Source organism: Leptinotarsa decemlineata, unplaced genomic scaffold (genome assembly GCF_025532065.1).
Source record: "Leptinotarsa decemlineata unplaced genomic scaffold, Ldec_3_MD MMD2_tig00000199_RagTag_RagTag, whole genome shotgun sequence".
NCBI lineage: Eukaryota > Metazoa > Arthropoda > Insecta > Coleoptera > Chrysomelidae > Leptinotarsa > Leptinotarsa decemlineata.
Genome location: NW_027412544.1, coordinates 252,188 through 273,543, shown reverse-complemented (window position 1 = coordinate 273,543; position 21,356 = coordinate 252,188). Strand labels below are relative to the sequence as shown.

The 21,356-nt window shown below is 34.0% G+C and overlaps 2 protein-coding genes and 2 non-coding genes across 5 annotated transcripts in view; 3 read left to right on the top strand and 1 right to left on the bottom strand.

Annotated features, from left to right (window-relative positions):
* Positions 1-817: 817 nt before the first annotated feature.
* On the bottom strand, positions 818-6,262 carry LOC111509935 (spindle apparatus coiled-coil protein 1 spindly). Its single transcript, XM_023165794.2, has 5 exons — positions 5,577-6,262; positions 5,327-5,520; positions 3,361-3,546; positions 1,725-1,853; positions 818-1,665 (listed from the first exon to the last, which is right to left on the bottom strand). Exons 1-5 carry the CDS (start codon positions 6,081-6,083, stop codon positions 954-956), a joined length of 1,728 nt encoding a protein of 575 aa, XP_023021562.2. The 5' UTR covers positions 6,084-6,262; the 3' UTR covers positions 818-953.
* Positions 6,263-9,659: 3,397 nt separating this feature from the next.
* The window catches only part of Ide (Insulin degrading metalloproteinase), a 54,622-nt gene continuing 42,925 nt past the window's right edge, over positions 9,660-21,356 (top strand). The window contains exons 1-2 of one of the 2 annotated variants that reach the window (XM_074172759.1): positions 9,660-9,679; positions 11,037-11,081. In XM_074172759.1, coding sequence (XP_074028860.1) covers positions 9,675-9,679; positions 11,037-11,081 — 50 coding nt within the window. In that variant the 5' untranslated portion in view covers positions 9,660-9,674. Of the gene's footprint in view, positions 9,680-10,561; positions 10,981-11,036; positions 11,082-21,356 lie in introns of those variants that run through there. The other variant, XM_023165805.2, reaches the window with a different exon arrangement.
* On the top strand, positions 9,839-9,910 carry TRNAQ-CUG (transfer RNA glutamine (anticodon CUG)). Its single transcript has one exon. It is a non-coding gene; the product is annotated as a tRNA-Gln (tRNA).
* On the top strand, positions 10,320-10,392 carry TRNAK-UUU (transfer RNA lysine (anticodon UUU)). The gene has a single exon. It is a non-coding gene; the product is annotated as a tRNA-Lys (tRNA).

Below are 21,356 nucleotides of genomic sequence, written 5' to 3'. Positions count from 1 at the left end.
TACATATACCGATGAAAATTGGGACAATTTAAAACGTAATGCGAAAACAGATTTTAAAATTATCAGTGATTAGGCACAAATCTTTCTAACAATAATTTTTAGAAAACCACATATATTCCATTCTATCGTTGAATCTATGACTCGTCAATATTTGTCTCAATGAAAAAATAAGGTCAGTTGACTGTCTCAATTGTTTGGGAATAATGATTGACAAATATCTGAAACAATATATTGGAAAGAATTGTTTGGAGATTTACTTTGCCCTAATTCATTCACAATTCACTAGGATACTAGGAAGAAGCAGGGCACAAAATTTGTGTTGAAAAAGTCACTTCAGTGACTTATTATTCGAAAAGTATAGAAAATTGGGCATCAATCAATTGTATTTTCATATTTTTTACACACATTCAAAAACAGAAATAAAATTGATTCCCAAAACATGAAATAAAAAAAAATAAAAAAAATTTAAATGGAAAGAATTGATGGGCCCAGAAAATTATGAATATTCACTGCCTCATTTATATGATCCAACCCCATTATTAGGTAAGTGAAATAATCATGTTTATATAGGATAGCTGTAAAATACTGGAACAAATTTAAACTCTTAAATTGATTTGATTGTTGATTACCCTTACTACAAGTTGTTAACTTAATAGTTGTATTTATTTATTGTTTAAATAGATTGTGATTTGAGTTTTTATATATATTTTCGTAAACTTTAATATTTACTGGAGTGCATAGAAATGGGAAGTTTTTCACATTACGGCTCCTGTTTAATATGTGGAACAGTAATAATAACAAGAAAAGTAAGAAAATAAAGCTTTTTAACGTATATATATTTTTCACGAATATAAAAACTAATGCAATGGTTTACTTGACGATTTTAAAAAAATGTACAAGAAATAATGAATAATTTGGAATTGTTTTGTGGCTCCATTTCCAAAATATATACTCTAATTATCTGGTTTGCTGGAAAAATAAACAGGGTTTGCAACAATAACTCGTTTACAAGTTCTCATGCTCGTTCCGCTAGACTTTTTGGGAGAAACTGTATTTTCAGAGAATGTTACTTTTCTAGGCTGGTCCTTTTGTAAATTATTTGCTGTTGGATCCATATTTTCTGATAGGTTTTCTTTATCTTCATTTGTCTTGGTATCACTACTGACAGTTTTATTACTTTCTTCTTTATTATTCTCAAACACATCATCATTGCCTTCATTTACCTTTTCACTATTTCTCGTTTTTGTCATGCCTCTTTGAATGAATTCTGGGACTCGGAACTGGGTATCTCTCTGGGTGTCTCTTTCAGATCTTTGAAATTTTTCATATATCATTCTACTATCAGTTTTCCTCACTTCAAGATTGTTCATATCAGTAGTTTTTCTAAGTTCTTTTTTATCGCCGGTATTTCTTCTAGTTACATTATCAGATCTATTAAATGTTAATCTTTCGTTTTTGGAATTGTTTGGTTTTGCCTCAAAATTATCTACTTCTTCCTTATCTAGTGAAGACTCACTATTTATAGCATCTAACTGATGCTGTTTGGAAATAGCCTCCAATCTCCATTTCCTTTTCTCTTCATTGGCTTCTTTCAAAGAAGTGGATAGTAAAATTTGAGTTAATGATCTAGACGATATTTCATCTCTTAAATCTTCTATTTCTTTACTGAAAAAGAGGGAATATGGTTTGATACCTCAAGTTACTATATTGAAAGCTTCACTTACTTCTTATTATTCAACACTACTTGATAATATTGAATTTCTTCATAATTATTTTTTGATATGACTACTGGTTTAGATTCCAGATCTTTTTTGTACTTTTCTAAGAGATCTTCTAATGCTTTTATTCGATACCTGAAACAAATTGATTATTCTTCAACAACTTTTTAGAAGAGATTGCAAAAAGGCAGAGTTATTCCCAATTTATCTCAAATGAACTAGAACTAACTATAAAACCATTCAAGTTTGCAAGTAACACACTTTGGAAAAAGTATGTATTACCAGAATTGGGCATAATTATGATAACATAAATGATATCAGTGTGATTCATCCTTACAAGGCTGATGCTTGAATTTTTTTCTTGACTCAATATTTTGGATACCAGAGGTATACATGGAAACTGGCAATGCAGATTCAAATTACATTTTTTCAGAAGTTATTCATAGATACAAAATGTAGCAATATATGTTTATTTTTCTAATGATGAAATATTTTATATTAATACAATTGGTGATGGTAATTTGTTTATGACTCAGTTATTCAACAGTACTACACAAAACAGACTTGATTGTCATATGCCACATCAAGCCGAACCGAGAATACCCGGATTAAAGCAACTGTGAACTCTGTACAGTAGTGTAGACAAAACTACAGTATAATGTTGGCATATGTTCCATAAATATGAGATAATAATAAAAAAAAGCAACAATCGGAGCACACTACACCTTAGAGTGGGGTATTTGAAGGTCTCCGTGCCCATCCCCCTGTATATATGTATACTGGAATGTACATAAAACGTTATGTTCAGGGATATAAAACAATTTTTTTCAATTTCATTTTGGTAAAACATATTGTACAGAATTTATAATTATTGTAAAAATTGTAAAAATATCAATTCTGTTTCAATCTGTAACAGATTTGAATTTTGACAATAATTTTAAAATAATTTAAATTTAATAATTTGAATTTATAAATATTTGTAGTGTGTTTTGCGGAGTCTTGCAAGCTTTTAGAACCTTGAAATGTTCTAAAACTAATTTTCAGGTTGAATGGCATGACCTATTTTGAAATTATTTTAAGATGATACATCATTTCATTCTCTGGAATATGAAAGATTGAAATGTCATAATATTTTTGAATCTTTTCTCGTTTATTTATATTTATATTAATATTTATATCATTTTATATTTATATTTATTTTTTACTAATTCGATGAGAATGTGAACTTTTCACTGAAAGTAATAGGTAATTATTTTCCATCAGATTTTTTACATTTATATTTTTTCATACGTTACATAATTTTTTGTATATTTTTATTATGTTATTTCTCTAATGTTTTCATCATATTTTGATTATGGCTATTCAATTTATATTCCTATGAGTTAAGAAAGTTTCGAATTGATTTTATTGATATATTTCACTTTCAAAATTTTTAAAAATTTCAAATTTTATTTTTCGTATCCCTTCCTAATATTCTGGGCATGAACTTTTTATAATAAATTTTCAAAATAAGTGAAAGGTCATTATCAATTTCCTCGATGAAATAATAAAGTTTCTAATTGTCAGGCTTTGAATCTATAGGAATCTAATGTCGGAATATTATTTTTCACCTCCTTACTAGGAAATAGAGAACATAACTTACTGCAATGACTTGACGACTTCATCTTCATCATCTGTTTTCTCTGAACTATCTGATTTCCATTTGTCTAACAGCCTCAGGTTTTCTAATTTCAATTGATGGATTGTATTAAGGTGTTGTGATCTCTCTTGTGACATAGTGGTGTAATCTGATTTCATTTTATTTATCGTTTCCTGCAGATACACCCTTCTACGATATCATGAATGATAAGTGAATTGAATTAGCATTTTCCACAGTATGTTCGGCAATGTGGTAGATGAAGAGACATGGATTGAAAATTTCATTTTGCGAATGAAAGTCATTTTTTTATAAACCTTTTTGATTGTTGAAGAAATATATGACAGTCGATGCAAAAAAATAAAATAGTTTAAGTATACTCCATAAAAGTAAAGTGCATTCATTTTAAAGTCTAGCAAAATGCAATAAAAAAAATGTTTATCGTCTGAAATATTGGTTTTCATTAAATTTGGATAGCAATTTTTTTTTCCATTAAAATACAATAAACAAATACATGATTATAATTTTACTTATATTTCATTAATCATTTAAACACAGCTACCCCATAAGGAAATAATTTTTTGGTTGGGCTCTAAAATATTCATAAGTACTCCACACTCCTATAGATGTTGCTTCTCCAGCTTGTGTTCTTCAATGATGTCTTTATTATTTAGCAGTGGATTGCTGTTTCGGGCATCCCCTCAACTGCATATCTGCCGAAGTGAAGTCAGGACTTTATAAGCCATAAAATTAGACAATTTTGAACAATTCATTTTTGCCTCCTATTTAAATTAAGTTTCTATTCCACCCTTGGAAAAGGGACAGGACATGTATCTTACTGAAAACACATGTTCCTTTGATAATCTGATGGTAGCTGTTATAAATATTCAGAAAAAAATAACGTATTCAAAAAACACACTTCAATGTGAGATTTGCACCGCAACACGTATAGCGGTTTTGTAAACTCTCAAGTGGAAATTCACATTGAAGTATATTTTTTGAATATGTTATAATGGATTTTAATCAAGTATCGGTTAGTTCTATCATATTCAAGAAAAAAAAATGTGCACCAAACATTCATTTTTTGGAAATACTGACATTGGGTACAAATTACAGTAGTTCCATTTGTTGAAAACATTGATTCATTTGAGGAACATTACAATTCCCTATTACCCCTATAACCACCTGAAATTTTACTCACTAACTACAATAAGAAATCTAACCTTTTGCCACCATCCCCCTCTTCAAATGTGTGGTTATAATGAGCTTTGTAGGGAATAATTGACAGAGAAAAATGTATTTAGGTTAGCAAACCAGGCGTAAAATAATCTACTCAAATAGTAGGTAGTTAAGTTTATCAGTCCTAAAATTATCATTTCGTTGTAGTGAAATGCGTCTTGAATAAAACTTATTCTGTACATTCTATAATTATTATCACAAATTATTCACTATGGTTTACCACTTTTTTTTAAGATGGAGAATTAGAAAGACAAAACCTTCTTTTCCATTTGTAATTTGTCTATGCACATGCTTGCCTTCTGTAGATTTATCAATTGATTCAAACTGTCAACATTAAAATGAGTGAATTTTACTAGTCAGGACACAAAAATTAAAAAACAAGTTATATTGAGGAAAAATATTTGCTGAAATAACATTTTTGATTGTTTTTCTGTTTTTTTTTTTTAATAAACTAATATTATCAAGGAGGTACCTAATCAAGTTATAGAAAATCAAAGGTACACCTACCAAAAATTTCAAGTGAAATGTGAATTTAAAGCAAAAGTTGATGAAAATCAATATTTCAGATGTGATTTAAAACTATTTTCTTGAAAAGCATTTTCCTGAAAACAAGATACTCAAGGGTTAACTTTTAGAATTTTCAGACACCTTGCATGTTTTCTATGCGGAAAATTTTTATAATCATTTTTCTCTTCTTGTCTACCACATTGCTGGATTCACTGTGTATGCCTACCTGTCATCTACCTCAGCAAACAATGAATTTCCCTTACTTTTTTCATCCAGAGGTTGACTTTTGAGAGAGTCCAGCTCTGTCTGCAAACAAATTTTGTCATCATTCAACTTCTGAATTAAATTATTAGCCTCCAACAATTCTTCACGTTTACATTCAAGACTCTCTTTGAGATTCAATGATTCCATTCTGCACTCCTGCAATTCATGTCCATAAATTAAAAATTCTACTTTGATTATTCAAATACACCCACATCCAGAGTTTTTTGTAGTTCAAAATTATTATGCTGAAGTTCTTCCAAGTTGGCTACAAGTTCATCACGGTTTTCTGTGAAACCTTGGTTATCCTCTTTGAGTAAGAGAATCTCCTCAATTAACTGTGTGGTGTCTCCACTGAATGACATTGATGAATTCGTTTTCTTAACTGCCCCAAGTTCCACTTCAAGTGCAACATTTTTCTCTTCTAAATTTACTATAGCTGACTCCAACGTCTGAATCTGTTCATTATAATTTGATCTCAGGTTGCTAATAGTTTCTTCAAGATGTGAAATCATGTCTTGATATTTTTGTTTCTGGCGAATTTCATCAGATTGTAACATGTCAATTTCACTTTGAAATTCATGTTGTAAAGCTTCCTGTACCTTTAGTTGTCTTTTGCAGTCATATAATTCTTGGTTAGTTCGATCTAGTTCCTTTTTGATAATAAAGTAGTCTTTTTTCAAGTTATCAAAATCGTCGGATAAGATAGATTCATTTGCCATGATTCTATAATACTTATTTCCAACTTAACGGCTTTTCTTCAATTTTAAAATATATAAAAACAAAGCCCACACTTTTAAAACATAACTTTGATAGACGTTAGTATGAAATCAAATACAAAGAGGGAAAACTTCAAGTGTCAACAGTTGAAAAGTTGACTTCAGTGACAATAATAAAAATTAGACTGATTATTAAAGAGAAAACATTGACTCCAACAACTGATAAAAGATAAAGAAATTCATGTCCTGGCACATACGTCACTTGAACAAGTAACATCAGAATAAATGTCATGATGTTTTATGTGTTGCATATTTTCATGTGAAAATTTTTGAATTTGATTTGTCGCATGATGCTGTGACGCAGTGGCCAAGACGTGTGATTCTCAATGTAAAAGTTACGTCCATATTTTATCACGTTCATGGTTGATATTTATCTGCCATTTTTGTAAATATACAGCCATGTTTTGTGTAGTGAAAGAAGAAGACTGGAAGTACATTTATCAACCAGACTATTGTAGTCAAGATTGTCAAGATGTAAAATATTTAGTCAAAAACTCCCGACTTACGGCACTCTCGATAAAGAAATAATAAAGAGATCCTATAATTTCTGTGAAAGCAAGTTTTTGGCTTTCTATTTCTTCATCTTCATACAAAAAAATGTGGTAATCTTCCAAAGAAAGGAAGAAATCAGTTAATTTCAAAATTTACTCCATACAAAGATGTGTAGTTATGCAAAAAAGTTATTTTCAGACACAAACTGGAAGAAAAAACCTCCTCGAAAATGAAATTTTACCTCTTTCATATCCTAAATCATGCAATCCTGTCAATGATATCTGATTAAATTCCATAACGAATATTTCGAGTACAAATTGAATATGAAAAAAGTATTTTTGTATAATTCAATGTTCATATAAAAGTAATTGTTTTGAAAATATTTGTTCCATGAAATTCAATGTTCATATCGCGAAGTAGTTGTTTCAAACGATTTTTTTTCAGTGTGTGTCTGAAAATTACTCCTTTGCCTGAACTACACATCTTTGTATAGCGTTCATTTTGAAATTATTTGCTTTCTTTCTTTGGAAGGTTCCCACATGTTTTTGTATAAATTAATAGAATTAGAAAGTCAAAACCTTTCTTTCACAAAAATGTATCTCTTTTAAAAATGTACCCTTTACAATTCTATAAATTTATGAATTACAGCCTTCGATTCACGCAGGTGCTCGGTACACCTCAAGTGACCATGTTTGACAATGTCAAGTTGGTATTTCAATTTTCAATGTTATTCACATCTGGAAATAAACTAATGTCAGGTGAAAAATTGTTTTCACATTATGGTCCATGAATCAAAGAGCTGAACAAAATACGAGCAACAGACTTCAATTCTTGCACCATCTATCCAAGAAGGCTGAACTTTCTCCATCAACATTTGTACAAAGTTGAGTTAATCTCATTCGTCGTGTTGACATTTTTTGGGAAAAACAAAAGTGGAGTGGTTCAAAAACCAGGGTTTCTATGTATCTTGGGTTTGGTGGAGTAGTGGCTTGTTCATTTTCCATTTTCATATGAGTGTAATGTTTCTGTTGAGTTCGTGATCCCATCACATTCGAATTTACATATGATAACTTGATACCAAATCATGTTATTTCCATGAATTAGAGAGGTTAGCAGCAAACACGGATGTTGTAAAATGCTGTTAAAACCAAATTTACTCGTCTGTCCAAGGTATATCTAATGTAGGTACCTCTGTGCTGACTTTCTTAATACATTAACAAAAGGAGTAAACTGTATCTGCATAAGATTTAGCAATGTAAGACTATCAGTAATTGTTAGTACACCATAGATAACAGATTGAACGAAAACAATAGATTCAGTGTACAGTAAAAAATTAATAGATCTAATAAATATATTAAACGACTATCGATGAAGAGGAAAGACTAGAAAAGACCATAACAGTTTGATAAAATCTGAACGCGTTTATTTCAGTTGTACATACTCTTGATAATTTCAGAATATTAATTGCCTGAATCGGAATCAGGGTTCATACAGAGGAACCCTAATCGGAATGAAATTAGTTTCATTTTGGTTCTGTAAATGTAACTGTTAGAGAACCTTTCCGAGTTGACGTTGAATCAATGTATAGAACGCTACAGTTGTAGAACCAGTTCTCTAACAATTCTCACAGATCATAAACCACAACAGAAATATCTATGTTTCATGTGTTTCATAGGTGTTTTCTGGCGTTTAATCGAATTCAAGAGTGTATTCAAAAACGATTCGTAGTGACGTCATTAATGATAAGATTCGCCAGAATGGAATGATTCAATTTGTATCAGATGTCAAATTCGATAATAAAAACAAACTTGTCCGATTCAATTAGAATCGGATTTGTGAGAGTAATAATTTCTCAGCTTCATTTTGTAAATCCTTACTAAAAAGTTTTCAGCACTTTATAATCTATAACCATCAAAATAAAGCAGAAACTGTCAATTGACTTAACGTAAAAGGTCGAATTACGTTTCAAAACCCTCACGATAGTCAGGGTAGTTAATACAGAATACGTTTCAAATCATAGTTGATGTGACGTCATCATTTCAACGCCAGAATGAATATATTTGTAGCACAGACGAATACGTTTTAAATACATGAGCGTCAGAAAACACCTCAAGTGTTTCATAGTTTGTTTATTCTCTTTATAGTATATAAAGAGTGCATTGTTAGTTTGTGATGTTTCAATAATAATGTCAGAACATAAGTAAATACCCACTTCTGAGTTTTCACAGATCTTCCTGTAATGATAGTTTGATACATCAGTTTTTATAAATCTAAGCTTTCAAATAAATTTAATAAGAAATGTGGTATTGGGATCAGAAATGGTTTACGATTGTATCTCTTTTCGCTATCTCTTTATTAGCAGAATATTTTCTGTGAAAGTAGATATATATGTAGAAATGTGGCAGGTCTTCAACATCACTTTGATATTATTTTACACTAACGATGTTGCTTGTGTAGTTTGGGTCTCCAATCAAAAACGGATTGCGGTTTTTCATGAAGGTGAGCAACGGTATATTTTGAGCTTCACAGAGTATATCGAAAACAACTACCTACATACTTCTCCAATCAGTAGAAATGCAGTACTCATCTTCTCGACGCACGTTTCACCAACTAAGTTGGCGACTTCAAGAGATGAAGATAACTTCACGAAATTCAAAATTCCTTTTGAAGTTTCTGAGAAGCTTCTGCTTTTCCAGTAAAGTTATTGTGCCAAGTCATATTGCTATCCAATTCAAAATTATTATTCGGTGATGCGGACAGTGTCGTCGTGTCCTCTGACGATGGAATATGCATGATTCTGGTAATACATTCACCTTCTTCACCCTGTACTGGAAATTCCATAAGCACAGTCATATTCCTTTTGATATTTGGATAACTGATAAATCTCGTTTTGTATAATCGAAAATGATGAAAATTTGCACCACCCCCCCTATATAGCAACCCTGATGATTAAAAGATCACTATCACTGGGAATTTTTGGAAGCAACTGTGGCAAAACTGAAAAAGATAGGAAAACATTATTTTATAATAGCTGTAGTTGAAATGATGTACGTATACGTGGTTCCTATATATACTTCAGTAAATATATTTGTAAGCATATAATAATAGATAATATGTTATTTACTTTAAATCCAAATATGTATTTTATGGTTTGAATGATATGTTTATAATTCATATATTATTGAAATGACCTTCTGTAACAAGAAGGTCCCATGGTGTAATGGTTAGCACTCTGGACTCTGAATCCAGCGATCCGAGTTCAAATCTCGGTGGGACCTGTACTTTTTTTTTTCACGAAACGAATATTATACTTTTCTATTATTTCAAAAGTAACCATATATTCATACATAGAACCGCAGTATGAAAAATAAATTTCCTTTATCAAACTTAGTAATTTAAAAGTTGTTACTCCATAAATCTATATCCTATGTGTTTTGACTTGACCTAATTTTCACTGTTTAATTTCATTTGTTAAAGTTAAAATAATAATTTATCCCAATGACAATGATCCGCATTAACAGAAAAACTTTGGTTTTCTACAAACTTTTATATCCGAAGTTTAACTTATGCAAGTAATTATCGAGATTTTATTCTCAATAGTTACTAAATATTTTGGGTTTATTTTATTTCATTACACAACTTTAATAGTTTATCTCATCATAATGTTTTTTGCAATGTTAAACATCAGCCCGGGTAGCTCAGTCGGTAGAGCATTGGACTTTTAATCCAAGGGTCCAGGGTTCAAGTCCCTGCTCGGGCGGATTTTTTATAAACAGTTTAAATTGTCCACGACAATAATTACTCATTTTATATCCATTCGAATATATTTTTGTAGGGCAATTATTATTCCATTCATTCGTCATCAGAACGGTACTTTGCTATGTTATGTTTTGGTAATGAGGATATAAAGGTAGTAGACGTGTTTATTTACATTTAAGAGTATTCCCTCATTGAGTGCGCGAGTGTATATGTACCTACCTGTGGAATAATTATTAACGTGGTTGTTTATTTCCAATCTCGGGCACCACGAAACCACGAATAGTAATCGAGTAATTAAGATTTATACAAATCCCATACAAAACGCGCTTTCTCCGTTCACATCTCATTCAAATTACCCGAGTTTTGCAACGTTTAATAATCGAACTTAATTTTGAACGTTTCATTGATTCAGTTTGATACTAATACATCTCATGTTCCGGTCAATCAGCATATATCTACTTTCTTAAAACGTGAAAGAGAATCCAACGGATGATAATATTCTCACTGGTCCATCCAGTTGCCATAATCTTCTAGTCATGGTAATAGTACGTAGTAACACAAAGTCACGAACTGCCGCATTCTTTCTCATGTGAGCATTATACATTTATTTTTACTGAGAAGAAATTAAAACGAAAATCATTACAGGATGTTTTGCCAACAAAGTTTCTCAAGACATACCGATATGAAATAGTGAGTATACCTAGTAATATATTTTACATTTGTTCGAAATGGTTGTAATTGTATATTTAGTTCGATCATTATTTGTCAAATGAAAGTATACTTATTTAAATATTTTTCATCCTGGGAACAAGAAAATATCAGAACTCAGAGATAAAAAGAATATCATCACAATTTGATGCATTGCCAGGTCGTAGAACTCTGTGAAAATATTCAATTTTATATTCTAATAATGTTCTTAATAATATTTGTATATTTATCAATAAGTATCGTTGGAATTTTATCTACAATGTTTTCAAATTTCAGAGTTGGCAATTCCCAGTTTTTGTATATCACGTAGGTTAATACACATTTGAGCAAAAACGACAAATACTATTATTTGATGAAGCTCATTTTTTATTTTTACGGAGTATTTTATGGAATCCCATCATTCTGAATATATGTATCATGTTAACGAAGTTTTTTTACAAACTTGATAGTTCAGGAACTATTTGAGAAAACATGTTTCTCTCTTGCATATTTGGGATACGAGAAAAATATAGAAAATTGTTCTAAATGGATTTTTTGAAAAAAAGCCATTTTTGTTCATTTCAGGAAATAATCAAGAAAAATGGATAAATCTATGAATTGTCTGTGAATATTTTCTCTACATAGTTGTGGAAAACAGCCCAAGTTGAATCATATAAAATCGAGTTGAAATGAATAATATTCAATCTACGTTTCGTCATAATATGTCATTTCATAAATCTGTATAGTTTTGAACAACATTTGATCAAGTAAATTCAGATCACGACTTCGAGTAGGTATCACGTTTGCTCGTAGTATATACAACATTATAACATTGCAATGAAGTTACCTATTTCGACACAATAATTGAACTCATCAACATTCATGTATCTCATTCCTGATAAGTGTAATAATAGTATGTTTATATTTAGTTTGATGAAAATAATTATTTGCAAAATTATTTCCACTTTTTCAGCATTGGTTATATACCGCTTTTTTCTGTTCATCACCTACTTAAACATTCTGAACAAAAACGTATTATTTTATGTAGTCAAATTTTTTTTGCAGAGTAGTCGTACAAATAGTATATTTGCCGATTCCCATAACAAGATCTATCTTTGAGATAAAAAACATCAAGTTTGTTATTCGAATATTTTGGAAACTATCAAAAATGTAAAATATTACTGCAATTATTTTAATTGACCAATAATGTTAATATAGTAGGGGAAGGTGGGGGAATCACGGACACGGGGTAATCGCGGACGTGTATGTTTCACTATGTTAGAAAAGAATGAAATATATTTCGAGTGATGCAATCGTGAGTCCATCCCAGACGTAGTGCTGCCCAATAAGTGGTGAAATGACGATGCGCTCGTTTTACAAGGTATGTTTATTTGAAGATTTATCAACAATTTCATATATATTTTTTACTAAAATTGAATAGGTGTATAATATTTTAGGTATTACATATAAATATCACATTATTTTTTATTAACAATGTTTTTAGGGGGTAACCGCGTGCACCACGCTATTCTAACCTCAAATAAAAATATTGGTTTGTGGTATTGTCTGTGTCGGCTAATGGCGGATGATTCTAGGGGGTAATCTTGGCCATCCGCAATTACCCCTACACACCATGTAGTTCATATAGTTTATTTAATATCCTTTTTTTATTATATATCCTTGTTTTCTGCCCTGCATCTATATGAAATTGTAAATGAAATTGTTAAAAGTAAAACACTTTCATTTGGAAAAGCATCTGCTCTTTATTCTATTACGAAAAGTAGTATACACTACTATCTCAAGAAAGAAGTTATACAGGTGACAAAAACTGGCAGAAAGGCTATATTTTCTGAAGAACAAGAAAGAGAACTATATTATGAAATACAATAAATTATTTTATGGTGTAACTATAGAAATGGTTCGAAAAATAGTATTCAAATTTGCCAAAGTGAATAATGTAAAGCACAATTTTGATGAAACATCTTAAATGGCAGGAAAAGACTGATTCATGGATTTAAGAAAAGGAAAGGCACCCTAATATTTCACTACGTAAATCTCAGTCCACTTCTATCAATAGAATTACGGCTTTTAATGAGACAGAAGTGAAAATGTTCTTCAATAATTTGGAAATTTCACAAACCAAACACCACTTTGATGCCAATCGAATGTACAATGTGGACGAGACAGGTATATCCAATGTCCAAAGAAATTCAAGGATTTTAGCAACAAAAGGCCAGAAACAAGTCGGTATGGCAAAAAGTGGTAAAAGAGATACTACAACGACAGTTGTCTGCGCTTGTAATGCTTCAGGTAAGTATATTCCTCCATTTTTTATTTTTAAGAGGAAGCGTATGAATGCTCAGTTGTTACGTGGGGGCAATCCTGATATGATAGCAGCCGTAAGTGATTCAGGTTGGATCAACGAGAACTTATTTGTAGATTGGTTACACCACTTCATATCTTTTGCTAATCTAACAGTTGCAAATGAAGGTGATAGAAAGAAAAACAAGTATTATTGCCTAATTTGTGATGAAAAGTATGAAGATCCACCTATTGAAGACTGGATAAAATGTTACAAATGTAATTTATGGACCCACGAAAACTGTACGAGTGGTGGAAGTACATCAAGAGGCTTTGTTTGTAATTTCTGTTCTGATTAGACTATGTTCGTAATTACCCTACAGACCATCCGTAATTACTCCACCTGTTGTGGGGTAATCCTGGACTCCAATGTTTTGTTTTTGTATTAATATTTTACTTTATTTAGGCCATTTATCTACGTTGATTATGAGAACATAAGATTGATTAGTTATAGTTAACTTTTAGTAATAAATAGCATTCATAACCTTAACTGGTTTTGTTTAATTTCAGTTATTCCTTAGGTGTTCGCAATTACCCCACTCCCCCCTAATCTTTTTTCAATTTGGGAAAGGGATCGATTTATAAAAAAACATTTTCCCAGATTTAATTTTTATCCTCAGAACACTAAAAAGTCGAATCGTAACGATGAATGAAATCAACAATGTACAATTACAAGATTAACGAATGTTGTAAGAATAAAATTAAAATAAGCTTCTCTAGGGAGGAGAACAGTAAGTAGAAGTTAAATGGCTTGAAAAGTCTCAAAGCAAGCGATTTTTGACAATATACCTATATAAGTATAACAACCAAATATTAACCTAATGGATGTTATTTTAATGGTAGGCATACCCACCTAATTTTAAAAATTAATTCATTACATTTATCTCAACAGTTACTGCTCGAAAAAGAGATTAGAAAATGTCTTTCTTCTTTTGATGTTCGATGATAAAAATAGTTTGCAATCCATTTTTCAAAAAAATCGAAACATGGCGTTTTGAAAATAAATCCTAGTATGGTAATTTCAACAAGATTTAATGAGAGAATATGTACAATTCCTGAACTATCAATTTTCCAGAAAAAAAATTAACGTTTTATAGTACCTACTCATTAACAACTGAACAAAATCAACAGAAACGTACCTCAAATTATTTTTGATATAACCATAGTTGTTTCCGAGATTAAAAAAGATTAATTAATATTTTCAGATTTTCAAAAAAATATTTTTCCGATTCTTTAAATCAGGAGATGAACTCTAACTAAGCATAGATATGTGTTTATATCTTACTGGGTGAACCTTTGTGTCTACTTTTAGGCATACATTATCTAATCATTTCGTAAGTCAAAATTTTAAAGTAGAGAGGATATTATAACTTAAGAACTTGCACTTTTTACCTTCTATATAAATTTTGTTCACCAAGTAAAGTTTTTTTTAATTTCTGACTTGAATCCTATAAGAAGTCAAAATTTCTTGAAAAAAATTAAAATTATTCAGAGTTATTCAAGTTGGATAACAAAATCATCTATTTTCATCGAAGGTTTGAATATTATGAAATTTTATGAAACATTTTTCAGTTGGGAAAAAAAGGTTTTGGAATTCTACTTCCCCATCTTGATACAAAAAATGTGGGAATCTTGCAAAGAAACGTGTCTAGAATGAAAAAAAAAGTTTAATAATTAGCATTGATAGTATTATTAATTTTGATCAAGAAACGGACCAGTTCAATTGATAATATTCATCATTAATATTTCGAAAAGGTAACCTATTATCAGTACCTATTATCAGCAATTTCAAAAATAGCAAAATATTTTCAAATGAGGAATAATCAAACAATCGTTTATAAACAGTAATGCATGCAGAAAATTCTATTCTGGAAGAAAAAACTCTAAAGACCTTCAATACAATAAATGAATTTTGATAATTTCCAAAATATTATGTTAGAACGATATTCGAAAACAGGATATCAGGACTTGAAAAATCATTTTTCCTCATCCCACAGTTCCTTTATCGAACAATCTAAAATACATCTTTGATCTTTCATTCCTTGAGGTTCTGGTCAACCTATCATATAAAGAAACTCGAGAGAGATCATACGTTTTCATAGATAGTTGATACGAGAAGGGGTCAAGAGGATTCGAGTACGTCATAATTTATTTTTTATTGAAAGTTCTCAACTTTCTATTTCATTTTATTCGTTTTCTGACTTGTTTATAACTGATGATGCTATCTAAAACTAACTGTTTTTTTTTCGATATTGTACATTCAATGTGTAAAAAATCAATAATTAGCATTAGAACTTGACGAGGCTTCTTTTGAAGGTATTGCCTATGATGATGAAACAAATATTTTTTTTTACGATGTAATAGATTTTTGTGGCGACTATTATTGCCATATTCAGTTTTCATGGATATTGAACAATAATATGAATAATTTAATTGAAAGGGGTTAGGTTAGGTTATGTTAGGTTAGGTCCAAAGTGAGTGGGTCTATTCGACCTTCCACCGCAACCCGCAAGGGTTTATTGTGGCTCACACCTATTCACACTCGGCCAAATAAACCCAGCTTCTTAACGATTCCAATTAGTTTATATGGTGAGAGGTCTTTCAGGTCAGATGGTAAGAGTACGGCACTGCAAAACTCTTAAAGACCTGATTCGGTCCCCAGCGGGGCAGGCACAAAGTATATGCTCTGTTTAATGAGGTAGTCGGATAGTCAAGTTGCAAGATTTCCACCTTGATACCCACGACAACCTTCCCATATGAGGGTTTTTGCACGTCAGCTACACCTGACGATGCCTTAGATTCAGCCGGGCAGGGCTTTTTTGCCTCTGGTTTTGGTGAATCATCACTTGAGCGCCAACGTTTGCTAACCTGCTCATGAGGGGTTTGTTCCCCCACCTGAGACCGATTCTGAGTACGCCGCTCAAGAATTTGGTGCAAGGCGGTTTTATAAGGTATCCCGCTCTTGAGGAGACGACTCAATCGTTTCCTGGCTGTACCACCAAACCTCTCGCTCCTGAACTGAATTTACAGGGAGGTCAGTCGTTGGAGTCGTAACCTCGACATCCATCTTCTCTGTAGACTCGCTCCTGAACTAAATTTACAGGGAGGTTACTTGGAGTCGTAAACTCGACATCCATCTCCTCTGTAGACTCGCTCCTGAATTAAATTTATAGAGAGGTCAGTTGGAGTCGTAAACTCGACATCCATCTCCTCTGTAGACTCGCTGCTGAACTAAATTTACAGGGAGGTTAGTTGGAGTCGTAAACTCGACATCCATCTCCTCTGTAGACTCGCTCCTGAATTAAATTTATAGAGAGGTCAGTTGGAGTCGTAAACTCGACATCCATCTCCTTTGTAGACTCGCTCCGGAACTAAATTTACAGGGAGGTCTGTTGGAGTCGTAAACTCGACATCCATCTCCTCTGTAGACTCGCTTTTGAATTAAATTTACAGGGAGGTCAGTTGGAGTCGTAAACTCGACATCCATCTCCTCTGTAGACTCGCTCCTGAATTAAATTTACAGGGAGGTCAGTTGGAGTCGTAAACTCGACATCTATCTCCTCTGTAGACTCCCTCCTGACCTACATTTAGAGGGAGGTCAGTTGGAGTCGTAAACTCGACATCCATCTCCTCTGTAGACCCGCTCCTGAATAAAATTTACAGGGAGGTCAGTTGGAGTCGTAAACTCGACATCTATCTCCTCTGTAGACTCCCTCCTGACCTACATTTAGAGGGAGGTCAGTTGGAGTCGTAAACTCGACATCCATCTCCTCTGTAGACCCGCTCCTGAATAAAATTTACAGGGAGGTCAGTTGGAGTCGTAAACTCGACATCCATCTCCTCTGTATACTCGCTCCTGATATAAGTTTACAGGGAGGTCAGTTGGAGTCGTAAGCTCAACATCCGTCTCCTCTGTAGACTCAGCGTAGAAAGAAGGAAAATCACGGCAGAGCCCCGCATTACCATTACCGTGACAAGGCGATGCTACGACGAGAAGGCGCCCGGTATCTCGAAGGTTCTGTAGAGACAGCTGATAGGCTCAGTGTCATCATCCTCTCGGCACGGATACACACACCTTAGGATTAAGCCATCGTTGGGATGCCATTCAGTTAGGGAATAAAAGAACCACAAGTGATTGTGTCATTCCCGTATCCAGCGGGGCTACGTAGAAGCAGGCATCCGATGGCCGGTTTGCTCAACCCCCACATCCCAAGCCAATGCACTCGCCGAATACAGCATGCACAGTGGTTCAGGCAGTGAAAGATGAACAAGGACAGCCAACCCGCCAATTGAAACGGGTATATTTTTAGGAAAGATTCATTTTTGGGAAAGAAGATTTTGTATAGAGTTGATTGCTTTCTTCCTTTCTTTCCCAAAAATATGAATGTATTTTTCATAGAAACAATATTTCAGGCAACTTAGTAACTGCTAAGGAACAACAATTTAAGGTCCCTTCAAGTATGTATTGTTAATTATTACGGCCCTGTGTTCTTTATCAAGAAGTACACTCAATAAATTAACAAATAATTTAACTACTACCAAGTACAACTAAAAACACTTATAGTTCAATATCACTGTAATGTAATAATCATAGTAATTGCCAGCACAAACAATTTATTTCTAAAATTGATGAAACTCTTACAGCATAACTTATAAACTTAACATGACAATTTAATTTGACCACCATAGTAGACTAACTAAGTAGTTAATTGACCCCACATAATACTTCAAATTGACGCAATCGGGCTGCTTAAAACCTTTTGAAATCCATCGTTTATATTTCAAGAATATTCTGATACCTACCTACTCATAAAAATCAATTGAATGGGAGAGGAACGATGCAGCTCATTTGATATTTTGTTGAAATATTGCAGTCTCACTGCACTGAAGGATCATTAAATATTTCTCATACTATTCCTCGTAGTATCCAAATCACAATTTTTTTTAAAGAAAACTTTGTTATTGGGTTGTTTCAAGAGTTTTGTCCGTTTTAATGTGCCGTGTTATTTCTGACTGACTAATGTATATATTAAAATTTTTGGGGTTAGTGTTAGTGTTTACAAGGTATGTTTATGGTGGGGCCCTGCTTTAGGCTTATGCCTCTTCAGGATTATAGTTATTTATCTTATAATCTATGTTAGTATTGTGTTAGTTTTTCCTTTGTTTGTTCGTTCGGGTGTCTTGGTCCATAGCGGTGGGTCGTTGTTTGTGGGGTGTTGGTTCGTGATGAGCCTTGGGGTGGTGTGGTTGATAGTTCATGATATTCTTCAGGGTATTCTAGGGCGTGAATTTTTCGCTATCTGATAGCCAATGGATATTCCTCTAGGATCTTCTGGATTTGCTCCAAAGGGTCTTCCAGCAACCCCAGGAGTCTGGCTGGGGGGAACGGGAGCTTTCTCCTTGGTATCCTTTTGGCGACTCCGCGGGGCCTCCATGGGGATGTCAGGGTGGCGATGGCCGCGGTGTTGTGGCTTCTCATGGTTCTCAATTCGTATCTGCCCTGGAGTTCCTGAAATCTCAGATTGATAGGTGTAATATCAATTTGGTTATATAGGTCTTGGGAGGGATATCTGAATGGAAAGTTGTGGATATTTCTTAGAATTCTTCTCTCGGTTCTTAGTATACGTAGGATTTGATTCTGGAAGAGGGTGCAGTAGAGCGCGGCTTTATGGTCCACGATAGGTCTTTATAGGTGTATAAGAGAGTCTTACTGTTACATCTGCCGAGTTTGCCTCTCAGCGCTTTTAGGCGATTCGCCCTTTTCCTGACTCTATCCAGGGTTTCTCTAAGGTCGGTCTCCCAGTTGAGGGTCCTCGTGAAAGTGACCTCCAGGTAGGACACCGAGTCTTGGAGGTGGAGGTTCTCTCCTAACAGTGTGAGGTTCAAGTCGTTAGTATTAAGTTTACGACGGGTCGTGGTATTGGGGTGTCTAAATAGGATTGTTTGGGTTTTGAGGGGATTTATTTTGATTCGCCACTTGTGGCACCATTGCTCAAAGTGGTTAATCATTGTTTAGGCTTGTGTTTACAGGATACGGGTGCTGGTGGCGGAGGAGTAAAGGATTGTATCGTCTGCGTATTGTAGGATTTTTTGAGTGGAGGGAGAATCGTGAACATATATTAGGAATAGGGAGGGAGCGAGGACTGATCTCTGGGGGACTCCGGCTTTAGGTATGAACGGGGAGGAGAGGGTTTCACCTACTTTGACACGAATTTGTCTGTTGGTAAGATAGGACGCGACTAGTCTTATGAAGTGAGGAGGAAGTTGGATTTGAATAAGTTTCCAGATCAGGCCAGCGTGCCAGACCTTGTCGAATGCTTTTTCGATGTCTAAGAGGATGGCGACAGTACCGAAGGAAGAATTAATATTTTGGGTGATATGTGTGTTTAGTTCGACTAGCGCGTTTTGAGCCATGTTGGTATGGAGGAATGATATTATTTTCGTGCATGAAGTTATTTAATCTGTTGGTGATTAGACGTTCTAGAAGTTTTTTCCGAGGACATTGAGGAGACTGATAGGTCTATAGGATTCGGGTTTGGTGGGGTCTTTTTGAGGTTTGGGAATCAGGATAGTGTTTGCCTGTTTCCAGGCCGATGGGAAGTATGCATGTATGTATGTATGCATGGAAGTATGCGTCTGGGATATGCTTGAGGTGTATCAGGGCGGAGTTGGGGAGGTTTTTCAGGATTCAGCGTTTGATTGAGTCAGGTCCAGGGGCGTGTTTTTACCACGGTGAATGGCTTGGAGGATGTCTTCCTCACTGAAGGGGGATCTTAGGGAACAGTTTGGGTCAAGGGGGATTTAATAGGGATGTATGCCTAGATATGCGGGGACTTGTTGTTGGACGGAGTTTAAGTGACGGTTGTCGAAGCGGATATCTTTTGGGAGTTGGAATGTGCGTTCTAGGTTTTCTCGGAAGGCTTCAGCTTTATCAGCAGGATTGGAAATGATGTTGCCGTCAATCTCGAGGTGACTGAGGGTTTTCCGTTTTTGTCCAGTGATAACTATGAATTTATGCCAGAAAGCTGTTCCGTCTCTGTAGTCTAGGTCTCTCGTCGCCTCTATCCTCCTTTTCTGAGTGAATTGGTTGATGAGGAGACGGATGCGGGCGTTCAGTCGGTTCCACTCTGTTTTGAGTGCTGGGTCTCTGGTTCGTACATAATTCCTATATAGCTTCCGTTTGTTTCTGATAAGGGCTATCAAATAAGGAGGGAGAGGAAGTTGATCTATTCTTCTGGTTGAAGTTGGGGTGGCTACGTCGTCGGAGACGTTGATAATTGTTTGGATTTCGTTAATTTATGAGTCTATTTGTCTGGGATGATTGAGAGGGGGATTGTCTAGAAGTAATATCTTTTGAGTTATAAGGGATTGGAAACGTTTTACGTCTGTGAACTTGTGATTTTTGAAGGAGATGGTTTCGGGTGTTGATGGGATTTGGAGGTTAAGTGTGATTTAGACAAGAAGTGGGAGGTGATCTGATGTGACTGTGTCCCCAATATAGGCCTGATCTTCGACCGATTCCACAAGGCTCTCAGAGCATAGGATGTGGTCAATGATCGAGGCCCCTTGGTGACTCAGAAAAGTCGGGTCCTGATAGGGTACCCTATAGATGTTGTGGTCTAGAAGAAAGTTAGAGATTAGGCGACCATTAGCGTTAGAGTTTGTGTCTCCGTATTGGGTGTGACGGGAGTTGAAGTCTCCTAGGAGGAATGCTTTAGGCAGAGAGTCTGCGTATTCGATGATGTCTCTGGGCAGAGTTTGAAGGGCATGATTGTAGTATGCTATGACTGTGACTTTGTATGAGTTTGTAAGGATGTCGATTGCCAGGCAATCTAGGTTTAGATGGTTGGGAGGTAAGTTGTGTATTTTGTGAGCTAGTCCATATTTGCTGAGGATCGCGATGCCACGGAATGTTGG

Coding starts and splice junctions, on each gene's coding strand:
- LOC111509935 (XM_023165794.2), bottom strand. CDS start 6,083: ATGGCAAATGAATCTATCTTATCCGACGATTTTGATAACTTGAAAAAA. Junction 5,521..5,576: donor AACTACAAAAAACTCTGGAT/GTGGGTGTATTT, acceptor CATGAATTGCAG/GAGTGCAGAATGGAATCATT. Junction 3,547..5,326: donor TTTGCTGAGGTAGATGACAG/GTAGGCATACAC, acceptor ATGATATCGTAG/AAGGGTGTATCTGCAGGAAA.